Source organism: Sinocyclocheilus rhinocerous, unplaced genomic scaffold, assembly GCF_001515625.1.
Source record: "Sinocyclocheilus rhinocerous isolate Xijiao unplaced genomic scaffold, SAMN03320098_v1.1 scaffold1234, whole genome shotgun sequence".
Classification (NCBI taxonomy): Eukaryota; Metazoa; Chordata; class Actinopteri; order Cypriniformes; family Cyprinidae; genus Sinocyclocheilus; species Sinocyclocheilus rhinocerous.
In genome coordinates, this window is record NW_015656153.1 from 1658826 (window position 1) to 1675019 (window position 16194).

The 16194-nt window shown below is 38.6% G+C and overlaps 1 protein-coding gene across 1 annotated transcript in view; it reads left to right on the top strand.

Annotated features, from left to right (window-relative positions):
• The first annotated feature begins 1904 nt into the window (after window positions 1–1904).
• Window positions 1905–16194, top strand: part of sptbn5 (spectrin, beta, non-erythrocytic 5) — a 28807-nt gene continuing 14517 nt past the window's right edge. Inside the window, exons 1-28 of the mRNA XM_016526919.1 lie at window positions 1905–2027; window positions 4003–4170; window positions 4307–4423; window positions 4510–4667; window positions 4773–5001; window positions 7267–7901; window positions 8212–8350; window positions 8440–8663; window positions 8965–9118; window positions 9348–9548; window positions 9672–9878; window positions 10112–10256; window positions 10368–10504; window positions 10616–10819; window positions 10909–11061; window positions 11213–11343; window positions 11422–11673; window positions 11870–12157; window positions 12227–12470; window positions 12616–12755; window positions 12875–12974; window positions 13116–13286; window positions 13388–13552; window positions 13795–14087; window positions 14186–14318; window positions 15085–15230; window positions 15452–15566; window positions 15660–15770. Of these exons, the coding sequence (XP_016382405.1) occupies window positions 1905–2027; window positions 4003–4170; window positions 4307–4423; window positions 4510–4667; window positions 4773–5001; window positions 7267–7901; window positions 8212–8350; window positions 8440–8663; window positions 8965–9118; window positions 9348–9548; window positions 9672–9878; window positions 10112–10256; window positions 10368–10504; window positions 10616–10819; window positions 10909–11061; window positions 11213–11343; window positions 11422–11673; window positions 11870–12157; window positions 12227–12470; window positions 12616–12755; window positions 12875–12974; window positions 13116–13286; window positions 13388–13552; window positions 13795–14087; window positions 14186–14318; window positions 15085–15230; window positions 15452–15566; window positions 15660–15770 (5283 nt within the window). The remainder of the gene's footprint in view (window positions 2028–4002; window positions 4171–4306; window positions 4424–4509; window positions 4668–4772; window positions 5002–7266; window positions 7902–8211; window positions 8351–8439; window positions 8664–8964; window positions 9119–9347; window positions 9549–9671; window positions 9879–10111; window positions 10257–10367; window positions 10505–10615; window positions 10820–10908; window positions 11062–11212; window positions 11344–11421; window positions 11674–11869; window positions 12158–12226; window positions 12471–12615; window positions 12756–12874; window positions 12975–13115; window positions 13287–13387; window positions 13553–13794; window positions 14088–14185; window positions 14319–15084; window positions 15231–15451; window positions 15567–15659; window positions 15771–16194) is intronic.

The window sequence follows — 16194 nt, forward strand, 5'->3', positions numbered from 1 at the left end:
GCAGGTGTTCCTCGTCCGTTTCCAGGGCAACGCTGATGTGAGCTCGGGACGCTTGTCACAATATATATATATATATATTAAAGATTTGACATAAACAATTAATAATGTTATATACAATGACAGTAAGAAACAACATTGAATTAAACAGTGTTTATATTTCTGAGGTGTAAAAGAACTTCTATTGAATGATGAAATCAGCTGTCATTATGAAACTCCTTTATGCCGAGTATACACTAAGACGTAATTACTACTGTAGACTATCACTACAGATGAATGTAATTATGTATGTTAAACACTGTCACTATAACCATATGCACATTTTAATATACAGAGATTGTTTTGGTCAGCTCAGAGGTGGATTACATGAACTAGACTGTAACTATTTGACATGAGGCCTTCTCTTAAGGTTTTTAAACATGAAAAATCATTGTGTTTATGTGCAGGTAAAGTTAAGATTACTGTAAAATGTTATTAAAGCCATTCTGTTCAAGTTTCCCAGACACTTAAGTACATTTATATAGGTGTTTAATGGTGCTTCCTATACTTTAATGAGCCTCTGACGTATATACAACCGTCAACCATCTGTTAATATGTAATTTGCAAATTTTATATTTTAAATGAAATAAGGGAATGTAATGAATGTTTCTATTTCAAATTAAAATTAATTGTTTCTCCAAGACTTTATTTTGAAATTCGTAATCAATAGAAACTTGAACATGCACTAAATCTTTTTTGAATAACTGTAATTTCAGTTGTTTCAACCCCAAATCAATTAGCATTCAACTGGCATGGCTGTTCCTGGATGGGCCTGTAGAGAGGTGTGTGCTGCTGAATTGCATAAAATACTGAATATGACTGCAACCTTTACCCCTCATGTAGCACACGGTCAGGTGAGTGAGAATTACCCTCCCTTTCAGTCCATTACAACAGCGTCAAAGTTCAGTTCAGTTCCTCAACACTGATCAGTCTTAAAGAGGATTTATCGGATTACGCTCAAATCATGAATTTATGCCTATGATGAAAGTCTATGATTAGCACTGACTGTGCCTAAGTGCTGAAAACAAACCTTGAGAAGGGTAAGTGAATTCGAAATCTCTTGCATTCTGCGCATCACAATCTGACAAACAAATGTAATACTTTTTGCAAGTGTTTCAAATAATTGTAGGATATACAAATGGCAACATTTAAGAAACAAAAAAATACAGATTATGCAAAAATGAAATGAAGTTTGTCTACAGAGATGTGTAATATTACAGTTTAATTGTTCATATTTGTTTTAAACTAGATTAAACAAATGTCCATTTCACCGAATTATAAATATGGATATAAAATAATATTTTGTCGATATATATATATATATATATATATATATATATAATAGCACCATAGCATTAAGATGCTACTAAGATGATGTTCTACAGTATAATATCTGAAAAGTATTAAGACATGAAAAGTTGGCCAGTTTACTAAGTAATCTGTAATCCTTGATCCCGACATTCAATTTATCACCTGATTTGGAAATGCTAGTTATTTTTATGATCCTTCTAAAGATGTCTGTAAAGTCAGATTTGAAGTACATAATTACACTGTCAGCAGGAGAGGCATGATTGCCCTGATGCTTTCACTTCCTCAAACATAAGAGAACAAAGTTGATTTATAAACTTGAGTCATATTTAACTTTCACAATGACATTTCCTTGGTACTATCCTCTTTTATTTTAACTTCCCGAAAGAGCTCAAAAATCGAAACGTAAAGGCCTCACCAATCATGTGTATGGCTTAATTTTTAAACTCATTGTGGGCAGCTATTGTAAATGAACAATCTGTGGGGTCTGGTTTTTGTATCTTTGAAAGAGTTACATGCATTTTTCATATGTTGTTTTCAGGGACTAACACAGTCAGGAGATGTTTAAACAGGGAGATGGAGAGGAGTCGGATGGCCGATTCCGAGAGCTTCAGGAACAGCGGATGACGGTGCAGAAGAAGACCTACACAAAATGGATGAACAGTGTCTTCTCAAAGAATGGGGTACGAATAAGTCCATCCAAAGCCTTCCTGAACCTCAATGCTAGTTCAGGCAACAAGATCTACAATCAGAGACACAACTAAGCACCAACACTTAAACTAACGCTTACATTTCAAATGTGTCATGATCAACCCTTTTGCTATGGCTAGAATCTTGCTATGGCTATCTTTCTGTCTATATATATATATAAATAATCCACTTCGTTTAATCAGTGATATCTGCTGGCGGCACAGCAATTTGATTAAACAAAAATTCATGATTCACAAGATATCACGATAACTTTGGTGATATCTAGTGTAATATAATGTTAGTGATCCTGACTCCAGTCTTGTGACTTACTTTAGTTTACGATATGCTCACTCCAGCATGATTACCTCTAGTTGTGAACCCCTGAACCCAGTTAAGAATCCACTTCGTTTAATCAGTGATATCTGCTGGCGGCACAGCAATTTGATTACACAAAAATTCATGATTCACAAGATATCACGATAACTTTGGTGATATCTAGTGTAATATAATGTTAGTGATCCTGACTCCAGTCTTGTGACTTACTTTAGTTTACGATATGCTCACTCCAGCATGATTACCTCTAGTTGTGAACCCTTGAACCCAGTTAAGGTCATAATTATTTTATCATTGTCCATTACATTACCATCTACATACTTTATGTACTTGTCTCACGATAAGTGCACAGTTCGTTTAGTTGCTTATTTAAACAAGTTAGCCCACTGTTTTCTATATATACACTCTGAGATTGAATTCAGTAATAATGATGAGAGAAAGTGGCAGGTAGACATAAAGGAAAACTCAATAGTTAATTTTTATACACTGTTATGCAAACCTTTGGTTTTGACAGATCAGCACAGGGGAGGGAAAAACAAAGATGATTTACATTGTATTACATCAACATCACCGATATTAGATTTAGGAAGGAAATAGTACCACCTTGACTGTCATTGCATAATATTTTTATACCTGATTTTTCCACTATATTTGTCTCCCTTTGAGTGTTATATTTAACAGTGGTTACATATTACCTCCTCTCGTACTTACTGCCATTGTTGTGTGAACCAACTGAGAGACTTAACTTACATAAAACACTAACAGCAGGAAGATGTTAAAACAGACAAGTGGTACAACAACCTTCCTCGGCTTGTTAGGGCACACAAATATATTAATAGCTGTATACAGGCAGCTGTCTGAAAGAATGAGATGTGTTTTAAACATTCCCCTTTCCTTTTCCCCTTCCTCAGTTGCTCCTGTGTATTGTTCTGTATCAAACAACACCGTTCATAACATGTTTATTATAAAAGGTCACACTTATCATTAAAAACCTAAATATTGCTTTCTGAGAAAATCTATTGCACTCTTGTACTAGCTGGTTATTAGTTGCATGCAAGTTAGCAGTTAGCTAAAGACCATCGTTTTTAAAAGCAATTATGAAAGCTGCAAAAAGGTTTGCAGTAATTGCAAGCAGATTTTATTGTTTTATCATTGCTCTTGAGTGATGAACTTCGTCTCTGTAGACCCACCAGAGAAGCAGGGTGTGCTCTAAGCTCCCTCGATTCATTCCCTGGGTAAGCAGAGCCTATTGGAGGCAGTAAGCAGATCTGTTGAGAGACATCAGATTCCCACAACACATGGATTAGGGAGTGGTTGCAAGTCTCTTGCTTGAAAGCTGAGAGCAGGACTGCTTTACTGAGAGGAGTGTGAGTGAGTCACGTCATAGTGGAATACAGTGGCAATTAGCCAAACACAATGGTAAAATAAAGCCAGCTGCTGAATTCATGCCTAAACTTGTTTAAAACTGCCTATGATGCATAAAACAAATGCAGTTATAGGACATAAGAACATGTATGTCACTACCTGCAACATGCTTGTTAGCCGATGTCTTCCCACTTTATGATTACTTGATTGTAGAAACTGGATGTATTGGAAATGTGTGTAATTTTATTTTAATGTGCATTCACTTTAAAGGAAAAGGTTGACTTGACTGATGTATATACTGAACTAAGAACTGGTGTGCCACTCGTGCGACTTCTGGAGCTCATCTCCGGGGAGAAACTGCCCACTCCCAGTCGACGCACCCTAAGAGTTCACTGTCTGGAAAATAACAGCATTGCCATTCATTTCCTTAAAACCAAGGTACACTGGAAGAAATACAATGTGCAAAACTCTGAAAAGTACCTTTTAAAAAGTATTATTTCCACAATGTAACGTCTTAAATTGTGGAATAATTGAAAAATTGAATAATTGTAGGACTCTGCTCATCTTCCTATAGATTAAAGTAGATCTGATTGGTCCAGAAAATATTGTGGATGGAGACAGAACTCTGATCCTGGGCTTAATTTGGATCATCATTCTCCGCTTCCAGATTGGAGCCATCAATATTGTTGAGGTAAGGCCTTAAGAGTGGCCTCTATAAACGTTCTAAAAAGCAAAAAGTGTACTTATCACTCTGTTCACATCCTATTTTGGTTTCAGGCTAGTGGTGACGCCAGTGGTGCTCAGCGCTCTGCCAAAGAAGCTCTACTGATATGGTGTCAGCGTAAGACCGCCGGTTATGCCAATGTAAATGTGCAAGACTTCTCAAGTAGCTGGAGAGATGGACTGGCCTTTAATGCTCTTATTCATGCCCATCGGTAGTATTTTCAGTGGATAGCATTCTCTTTTGATAAGGAACAGAATTTGACTATGTTCCCTTTGCACTACTTCAGTCTCATGATGTTATGATAACATTGTTCCAGGCCTGATCTTTTTGACTACAACCGACTACGCCAGGATGATCCAATGAGGAACCTCACCCATGCTTTCACTCTGGCAGAGGATGAGTTTGGTATAATGCAACTCCTGGATGTGGAAGATGTCATGGTGCCCCATCCCGATGAGAAGTCTATCATGACTTATGTCTCCCTGTACTACCACTACTTCTCCAAAATGAAGCAGGGTCAGACTATCCAGAAGAGGATAGCTAAGGTTAGTTTAATTTAAGGTAACATGTAATTTTAAGTAATGTAAAATGCAATGGGAAGCTTTTCTTCCATATTGTGGTGTATATCCAAGTGAACCAGATTATTGTAAAGAAAAAAAGTGTAGAACGAGGGCATCAGTAGTTGATTGGATGGAGGCAGATCCGAATGGAAACTTGCAGTCAGATGTAAGAAAGGGGCGGGGTTTGTAACATCAGAACACACCAGAGAGATGTCTCAGTTCAGCATGTTTGGATGAATTGTTCTCCATAAGATCAGTAACATGCATTTAGAAAATAGATATGGTGAATTTTCATTTTTTCAGACATTAAGGAATAACCCTGAATATTAAACTTCAGCACCTTATTACAAATAATGTAGGACAATATAAACATGAATGATACCTCAAATAGGGGGTCCACTGTTGGTGCTGAAACCACGCCCACTCACGGGAAAGCTGTCTAGTGTCACACCAGCCACACCATGCTTCTCTCAACTGTCAAATACCACTACAACCTGAATAGATGTTCCCTCTAGCAGCTTTAATGGATTTACACAGCCGAACATGTTACATGACAAAGGCATAGCTAGCTTGCAAACTGTAGACTGTAGTAACACGGTAATGACAGTAACTCTCGATTGACCAGGTGAACCACTGATGCTAATACACTCTAGTTATTAGGCTTGTTCGAGATGCGTATGACATAAAAATACCGCGAGAGCGATTCAAAAGCATAAAGAGTCATTTGCTCTCCAATCGATCTCGTGGTACTTTGATGTCATACGCCGATCGGTCTGCACAGCGCTGATGCATCTCGAACAAGTCTATTATAGTGTTAGGGGAGGGCCCATGCTCAGTGGCTCCATTGCGTCATCGAGACCTTATTTTAGGCCCGCCCAAAAAATACTGAACACAAAAATGGTGAAAAACTGTTTAATGGTCTAACTCCAGAATTCAGTACTACATAGTACACAGTCTTTATAACGTGTTTTCAACAATACATTTCTAATATTTATAATGTGTTTATAAACAATTCTCTGAATTGCCTTTACACAGACGTTAACTAAGTAGTAGTAGCAGTAAAACTATAAACTGCACTAATGCCACTGCCAAAATAGTTATTAGTGATATAAGATGTATTTCCTTGGGTGTCTTTTTCTAGACTGGGCTTGGAGTAGATGTGATTATTATAACAAAAGATATACACTCTTTGATTTGGTCAACTGAGACAATGCAATGTCACATGAGCATGTCCTTACAGCGTTTTCGGGAAATGTTAAGCACTGGCACACTCTGTTTGTGAAAGTATGAACTGCAGCTACTGTGGTGTTGAATCAGGACTCTAATCTCAAACTCTTTAGGATTAGTGGATTTGACTGGGTCAAAAGGAGGAGCCCTGGTCTTAATCAGATCAGTGTAAACTCTAGGCTGTAAATGCTGCTAAACAAGAAAGTTAGTTGTCTGCACTGCGTAGTCAAGAAACAGCTTTTCGGATAATGCTGACAATATGGAGGAAGACGTCCTCAGATACTCTTTGACAACAGGAGGAGTTGATCCAGCAAAGATGAGCTCAGAGGTCAGGCGATGCCATTAACATGTTGGCAGGATACACATGGAGAGAAACGGGGGCGTGAAGTGTCCTGTTCTGCCTGTGCAGTATGACACTTTCACTCACCACCATGTCTACAAGTGTGAATAGAAATAGCGGTATGTGTTGACTGGGTCACAGCTGTGGAGTAGTGTTAGCTGTCACAAAAGTGTATTAAACAATGACAGAGAGATCTTGTTGGATAGATGGATGGATGGAACTGAGATAAGCCCAGCCAGGCTCTGAGATGTCAAGACTCTAAATTTCATTTTATGGTAAGACCGCCAGCTCTCAGGTGTGACGCTGTTGGGACACTAGATGACAATGACTTTCAGTGGCTATTTCAGCAGTCAGTGGCTGCGATGGCAGAACATGAGACAAACAATTATTGAGCAGGAGAGGAGTCTTCCAGAAGTGGGAAAGGTGTGTATTAAGTAGATAGATGTCAGTATAGCTGCTGAACAAAAACATGCTCCCAAATCACCCGTCCTTCGAAGAAATAGAACTTGTGATCAAAATATAGTCTATTTCTGTTATTATTTACTTTTTATTGTACTTAATTATCTTTTTTTAAATCATGATGTTGCTTAATGTTTAGTACTGACCTGCTGTTAGATAAAATCTGTGCTTTTGAATTTGAACATTGGTGTTTTCTAAAATATATAGTTTATCTCTGCCTGCAGATTGTGGATCTTCTGAAAGAGCTGGATGATATGAAGCGCATATATGAGAGCATGGTGTCTGACTTGCTACGCTGGATCAAGACCAAGGTGATGGAGCTCAATGACCATTCTTTCCCCAACTCCCTGCGAGAAATGCAGCATCTGGTTTCTGCCTTCAAGACATATCGCACTATTGAGAAGCCTCCCAAATACCAGGAACGAGGGGCCATCGAGGCCCATCTCTTCAACTTGCGAACCAAGCTAAGAGCAAACAACCAGTGGGATTATATTCCTCCGGAAGGCAAGACCTTGGGGGATATCGAAAGGAACTGGACCTTTCTAGAACGAGCAGAACACCAGCGAGAGAGGGCCCTCCAGAGTGCGCTGATGAGGCTGGAGCAACTAGAACAGCTGGCCCAGAAGTTTGACCGTAAGGCTACGCTGAGGGAGAGCTACCTGGAGGACACTCTGCATCTGATCCAACAACAAGACCTGGGAGGGCTGCAGAGACTGGAGGAGGCTGAGACAGCGGCTCGCAAACTGGAGGCCCTGGGAGCAGATGTGCTGGCTCGTGAACCGCGTTTCCGCGCTTTAAGTAAAATGGCTGCTGTTATTGAAAAACAGAACTACCACAGCAAGGCACAAGTGATTCGCAGGTGAGGGGGCAAAGAATAGCAGGTAGTTCATAATCACTTATGGATATGGGTTATGACTGTTTGTAATGTCCTATTATAATGCAGTGGAAAAGACATGTCAAAAATAAGTTTCTAGTAAAACATTTCCACTAATGCTGGCACTATAAAATATAATTTCCTGTTTGTTGATCCGTGGGAATGTGGAAGTTGAAAATTACATTACTAAAGTAAAAACCATTTTATAGGTGTGGAAGCATTTAATAGACATTAATAGTAGATAATATGTGCTTATTATCTTATTAATGTTTCATTACTATCTTGTACGCGACAGGAACATGGATATCATGAACCGATGGAAAGCTTTGCAGCAGCGTCTGCAGCAGCAGAGAGAACATGCTGGTGATGCTGTGAATACATTTGCTGTTCTCAGAGATATTGAGTTAATATCTCTGGACCTAAGGGAATTAAAGGTGAACAACTCAAATTTCCTATATATATAATTTTTACTCCAGACATTACCACTGAGCATTATCACTTGAGCATAACCTTTCTTTCCTAGGCCCAGGCAGATTACTCCGATTTAGGAAAACAGCTGCCAGACGTGGTAGCCCTACTGCAAAAGCAGGACTTACTAGACAGTCAAATCATCTCACTTGGAGAAACCCTGAATGCCATGAGCAGCAGTGCCTTAAAGGTTAAACACAAAGGTGCCACAAAAGTCGAGAGAGGAGTTAAAGATCTTAACGGCCAGTACAACTCTTTGCTGGTTCTCAGCAAGAACAGGTAAACTCTTTAAATCCTTCTAATTGTACCAGAAGCCATTTTATTTGTGGACATTTGTAAGACTTTTGTAAGATTCTAAAATGAGTACAAAATGGAAAAAGAAATCTTGTGTGCAAGTACCATATACTTAAAGACCCTTACAGTATTTAGACTTACAGCAGCTAAACTGTGTTTTAAAAGTTAACCATAAGAAATAAAGACAGGATTGTATAAAGCACAGTTTTACTGTTTTATAAAAAATAAAATACTGTGGACATATACTGTACAGCAATAACATGATCTTTTTTTGTGGAAAAAAAAGGAGAAAAGCTCTGGAGGGACAGCTGAAGCTCTTTGAATTTTTCAATGATTGTGAAGAAGTAGAAGCATGGATCTATGAGAAATGGGTCCTCTTACAGGCAGCATCTCTGGGGAGAGACCTCATTCAAATTCAGCAAGCAATTCAGAACCACAAGGTATGTGGCCATCAGATACTATAGGATACAAAATTGTAGTATTGAAGAAACCCATTACTGCCTACATTTTAGATATATGTCAAACAGTTATGTGCTTATTGATACTCTTATAGACTACTGCTTGCTCTTTTAAGCACTTCTATAAGGGAGAACAGACTAACGTTGCTTAACCTCAATGTGACTGGATCAGAGCTGCTAAGATTAACAAAAATTGCTATGTATGTTGCAGGCTTTAGAGGCAGAGATTCAGTCACAGGAATCACTGTGCTCTGGGGTTTTATCCAGAGGCCAAGAGCTGTGCAGGGGCAGACACTCCAATGAGAGAGACATCCAAAAGTGGATTCAGACTCTTCAGAAACAATGGCAGCAGCTTAAAGAGCAAGTCACCATCAGAAAAAACAGGCTGCATGCAGCCAATGTCATCAAGCAGGTATAAATCAAACTTAGCTATGTATAGGTTCCTCATGAGTGGAAAGTGAGAAATTATGATTCAGTAGATCAAGTAGAGATTGGCATAAAATGTGTTCTAAATGCCATTCCTCCTTTCCCTCAGTATTTTGCAGACGTTACCGAAGCCAGCTCGTGGCTTGATGACCGCAAACCACTTCTCATTGATGAGGATTATGGAAAGGATGAGGCCAGCACTACTGCTCTGCTCCAGCGTCACCAAAGACTGGAGAAAGAAATGGAAGCATATGCCTCAGAAGTTAAACGGCTGGGCGAGCAGGCCAAGAGTGCTGCCCAACTTGCTCCTCTTACTGTGAGTCACAACCAAAATAACCTATTATGTACAAAAGAAAAAATATTTTACTATGCAATTACAGCACATAGTTTGTCTGAATAATTTTCCAATATTGCTATAGGAAGGGTAATGGTGAAAAACAGTATATCCATGAAATAAATGTGAATCATTGCTAGTATAAAACTGAAATTACTGTATAATTTTATGGATACAGCTTCAAAGGCACTGACACATTTTTTAACCAATTTAAGACTGAAACCCAGCAGAGTAGAATGGTCCACTACAGTGATTCATCAGATGGTGAAGATGAGATGGATAAAAAAGCTGACAAAGGAGGAAAAGTCCTCAGCAAGGCTTTACCACAAGAACAAGCAATGATTAGGTTCAGATACAGAGGTATACAGCATCCTTTAGTGCTAAAAAAAAAAAAGATAAATGCTACTGGTCTGGTTTGTGTGTACAAGGAACCAGTTCCTCTTTCTCTTCTCATCTTGACCATTTTTTCAGGTCCTATATTAACCTGGGAAAGAGGAGAAATATTGACAATTGTCAGCAGGGCAAATGATGACAAGTTTCTTCTTCGAGACAGCAGAGGAAATGAGCAACTAGCATCTTCCACATTCATCAGGGAGATGCCGTCTTCTGTAAGACGATTTTAAAATCTACTTGAGTTTCAAATCTTTTGAGCCATAAAAATTCTTTAAATTGCATCTACTAGACAGCTTTTGCTTGTGTTTTTATGCAATTAAATGCAGAAAGCACCACCTGAACCTACAAATGGAGAACCTGAGAGTCCAAAAAAGAAAGTGAGCCAACCTCGCCGCACTCGTTCTATGCGGCGTGGCACAGCTGAAATATCTACCTCATCATTGCCTGACCCACACTTCCAAAAAGACACAATAGAGAGCACACAAAGCAGTCTGGAACAGGATTTCAACAGCCTTTATAATTTAGCACAGGTGAATATTCACACTTTGCCTTTACTCTTTACCATTTTAGATGGTTTAAAACATTTTCCAGGCATTTAAATAGCATTTTCTCCCACCAGTCAAAAAATAAGGTACTGGATGACACTGCACGACTTCATAGGTTCTATAATGCCTGTGAGGAGTTTGAGTCCTGGATGAGAGACAAGGAGAATGTCCTCAACACTTTTAACTCCAACTCCAACGACTTAGAGGTTGTACAAGCCAAATATGAGGTCAGTTCACTCTGAAAACACACGCCGAGCAGAATAACACAAGTCAACATGAATCCTTTACAACATTCAAAGCCTTAAAGCTATTAAGCAATAAAGCTATAAAGGTATTTTGATTTATAAACATTCACTTCTTTCTCAATGTTATACACAGAACTTTCTCACCGAACTAGCCAGTGGTAGAAAGCAGCTCGATGACATTACCAAGCTTGGAGAGGAGCTTGTGAAAAAACAGCTCAGTCAGAAAAAAGAGATTCAGCTTAGGCTTGGAATCATAACCCGCAGGTATGAAGGCTAAAATCAGCATTGTGCAGCCATCCAACCATGCTATTGTGTACTTAAAGTGTTTCTTTGTATGACCAGATGGGAACACATTCAGAAACTAAAGGATGAGATGGCTCATGAGCTGCTTAGCTCTGCTGATGTGAAATCGTTCCTGCAGACTTGCCAAGACGTCCAGGCTCAGCTCCAGGATAGGCTAGTCCAGCTTGACACACCTGATGTGGGGAGCTCACCATCAGCCCTGCAGGCTGAGGAACACAGACAAGCCCAAGCTGAGAGGGACATAGAAGCCCTGGAAAGGAAAATAGAATACCTTAAAAGTGTGGCCAAGATGTAGGTTTTGCTACAGAATTATTGCAGTACCACTTATGTTTTTTTTGGCACATCTTATTTCTAACCTTGGCACAGCTCGTAACCATCATCAACAATAACTTACAGGAGAATGTCCAATGTTATGTATAAAGTGGTGAAACCAAATCAATCCTTATTAATCTGTCTGTTAACTGTACATCACATTGCTATGCTACAGGAAACAGGATTGTAGCCCTGCAGAGAGTGCTGCTATCATGGAAGAAGTACGTGCTTTGGAAGACCTGCTGCGGCAGTTGAAAGCCCAAGCCACTCAGAGACAACAGATGCTTGGGGAAGCTCGACGCTTGCAATTCTTTCAGAAAGAGACCAGAGACCTGTTGTTATGGGCCGAGGCAAAAAAGGAGCACCTTCTGGAAGAGGACACTGGATCTGATGTAGCATCTGCTCAAGCCCTGCTGAAGGAGAACCTTGATCTGAAGCAAGAGATTGAACTTCAGAGAGCAAAGTTAGTTGTGTTTGGTGTTATCTTGTAATTCGTATTTAGTGCCTATGATTGACGGTAAGATTATTTCAGATTGAAAGATATGGAGAAGCTGGGTCAATCTCTGGAGGTGGCATCTGGAGAGAAAGGAGCTAAAGATGTTCAGCAGACACTCACTAAGTTGGATAACGAGTGGAGCCAGCTGGACAAACTGTGGTCTAGTCGCAACAGACGGCTTGAGCAAGGACTGGAGTTTCAAAAGCTGAATATGGAAGCAGATCGCATAGAGGCCACCATTTCTGGTCATGAAGCCAGACTGAAAGTCAGAGACTTGGGGGTAAATGAAAGAGATGATACTGTGACATTTAATTTCTTTTATTATTCTAATGTATTCATTAAATTAATTCATTTCATGTCTCTTAAGCACATTTTGTCGAAGGAGATACACATTTGTAAAGATTTAATGCAGAATTTCTGTACAGGACTCTGTGGACAGCGTTCACAGTTTACTGGGCCGACAAGAAGAGCTTGAGGCTTTGCTTGAGGCACTAGAGCGATCCATTAACCTCTTTCAAGACAAGAGCCAGGAGCTCATCAGCAAGCGTAACTTTGCCGCCAAAGAGTGAGTGTAGTCTTTTATTTATCTTTACATATTATAATTAATTTTATTAATAAATAATTATAATTGTTTGTCTCTTAGTGATATTATTTTAGTTCACTCTGGCATTTACCCCTTTCCAGAATTCAACAGCGATCAAAGGTCATTCAAGATCGATACAAGAACCTGAAAGAAAGTTGTAAATTAAGGAGGCTTGATTTACTTGCTTCAAAAAAGTACCAGGTAGACCTTCAGTTTGTTTTGGAAAGTGACAGCATAATTTGTGAATAATGGAAGTTAAAATGTGTTAGTAGCTATATATCAGACAAGAAAATTGTCTAAACAACTACAGTGCTTTAAAATACTTTACTTTCCCTTGCATAGGAATTTTTAAGAGATGCAGAGGAGATGCTGCTGTGGATAGAGGAGAAGTTTGAGATTGCTGAGGACGAATCATACAGAGATCCAACCAACATCCTTCGCAAGCTCAAAAAACACGAGGCGGCAGAAAAAGAGATGCAGGCCAATCAAGTCCGCGTTGACAGACTGACTGAGGTACAGCACCACATCAGATGTATTATTTACTATTTCTCAAGCAACATAAGTACTTTGCCATGATTTTGGTCCATTCTGATTATTGGATTTTATGTGGTTAGACTGGAGAGGAGATCTTAGCAGAGGATCACTTCAACAGCCAGAGCATACAGAGAAAGACTCAAGAGGTACGCAAAAGGTGGACTGAACTCCAGAGGAAGATGGCAGAAAGAGGGGACAAACTACGACAGGCTGGCCAGCAGGAGCAACTCATGGAGCTGCTTCAGGTATTTAAACTCTTACTTCTGACTACTACAGGACTGCAATGAATTTTTTTGATTTATCACTGAAACATTAGCAGAATAAATTCCTTTGACTAGTTTTAGTCCATAATAGGTTTAGTTCCATAATAGGTTTAGTTCTTATGTAAATTTGTATCATTGAATTAAATCATTTGAAATTACCAATTTATACAGAAAAAATAAGTGCGCTCTCATTATTGTATTTTAAAGTATCTGCATATTTTCAGGATGCAAAATTGAAGATTGAGGCAATTGAGAGAATGTTACAGAATGCAATCAGGGGTCATGACCTTCGTTCAAGCAGACAGCTCCTGAAGGAGCACAAGCAGCTGGAGGAGGAGGCTCAAGAACTTGCAGAAAAAATCAACTCCATTGTCACCCGTGCCAAACACCTAGCGACCAACCAGCTCAAGTCAAACGTTAAGCAGGCTGTACGTGTGTGGGGTTTAGAGGAGCTGAACAAGCCCTACAACCACATGAAATCTAAGCTAAATGAGGTTCAGCACTCAGCGAGAGTCAGGTAAAGTAACTATCAATTGATAAAACAGCACAATTAATATAAGTAAACACCCTCATGTTGGTTTGCTGTGTTAAAACAAACATATCTCATTACAACAGAGAGCAGAGGCTGCGAGAGACTTTACATCTACATGAATTTAAGCGCGAGTCTGCTGAACTGGAGGAATGGATTGCTCAGCAGATACAGATTGCTGCCTCTAATGACTTTGGGAGTGATTATGAAAATGCACTGGTGAGACTATCGATCTGTTGCAGACTTGTCAAATGATTTTTCATTGTCCTGTATATTTACCTTCAAATCAATGATTTTTCATTGTCCTGTATATTTACCTTCAAACTACTTTGCACTGTACTTTAATTCGGGGTTGGGGTCAAGAAATGTTGAAAGAAAGAAAAAACAATTTAACGGCAAGGTATTTTATGGTGGTCATAGTTTTAATACAGCTAGGATAATAATTAAATATTTTTAACACAATTTTAAAAACATTTACTAAATTTGATACTAATTTTTCATTTGTTTGGTCAGAAGTCTAGAGACTAATAGCTACACTAAATTCTAATGACAGCCAGAGTCTTAATAGTCAAAATTAATAAACAAATCAGTTTTTGTTTTATTTTAAAAGTTTATACATCTACATAAATTCAATAGTGGGTATAAGAACAATAAGTGAATATTTTCTAGATTATATTTTATGCCTTTTAATATTTTAACTTTTATGGCTTTAGTACAGTGACAAAATAAAAGCCAATTATTACAACCTATTGTCTTCAAACTTATTTCTCATATTTTTTTTACTAATTGTTTTCAAACATACTATTTGACCCTAGAAATTATCATATGTTGGGCTCCTTGGCATCTAATATATGAAACCTTAATTTCCTATTTTAAACACATAAAATTCTTCAAATTTCAATATGATTCATCAAGTTAATCCTGTATCAGATATGCATGTTGTCTGTGATCTGGATCTGTCTAAGTACCTCTTGTTTCATGACAGCAACTGTGTGGGAGATTTGAGGTATTCTTAAAGCAGCTGGAGGTGGGACTGGAGAGGATGCACACCTGTGAAGAGTTGGCTGACAAACTCATCAAAAGTAATCATCCTGAGAGCCGCTTCATCCGAGAAACACAGAATCTACTCAGGTAACGGCATGTGATAGGGTAAACAAAATATTACAAACTAATAAATACAGTAATCTCATATGTGACCCTGGACCACAAAACCAGTCTTAAGTCGCTGGGGTATATTTGTCAAATAAAAATATTTTTTGATTGTGATGTATCAGACCTGTGTAGTGGCATCATTTTACAGTCTACAGATATCATTTGCAGTTCATACTTACATTAAGTCTAATTTATGACAGAAAATCATGGGAAGAGCTGCAGGATTTATCTAAAGATCGTAAAGAAATGCTACGTAAATCTGAAGAATGTCACAAATTCTACAAAGACTTGACTGATGCACTAAGACAGATAAAGGTATCCACTCCAGCTGTGCTTTTAAGTCATGCTGTTAAATAATACGCTAAACATATATGCCCTGGTGCTCACATGTCACATATCTTGTACCAGGAGAGGTACAAAAGCATTCCTGATGACATTGCCAAAGATCTGAGGGGAGTGCTGTCTCAGCTACGGAAACATGAAGCTCTTGTACATGAGCTGGCTGGAACAGAGCAACAGGTATGATGTGAGAGCATTCATTACAGGTGTCTTGCACTGGTGAAATGGCTATTTGAATTTACAGTATACTGACACCTAGTGGGTGGCATGGATGCTTTTGCGCAAAGGGAAAAATGATTAAGTTATTGTTTCTTACTAAAAATAACTATCCACTACCATTTCGACAACTTATTTTTGCATTAGAATTATTATATAAATATATATAGCCCTATATAGGCTATAGTTTTTGAGGAACAGGGACTGTGGTTAAAAATTGGTATCAGTCTCTTTTAATCCGATGTAAAGGGTATGAATAATAAGCGATGACTCGGTTATGTCTCTTTGAGCTCATCTCACTCGGATTTCTGCTTGTAAGTGATGCATTTTTATTTTTTTTGCTGGTTCAGTTTGTCAGTAAGGGTTTGATAGATATTTTCCTCATCTT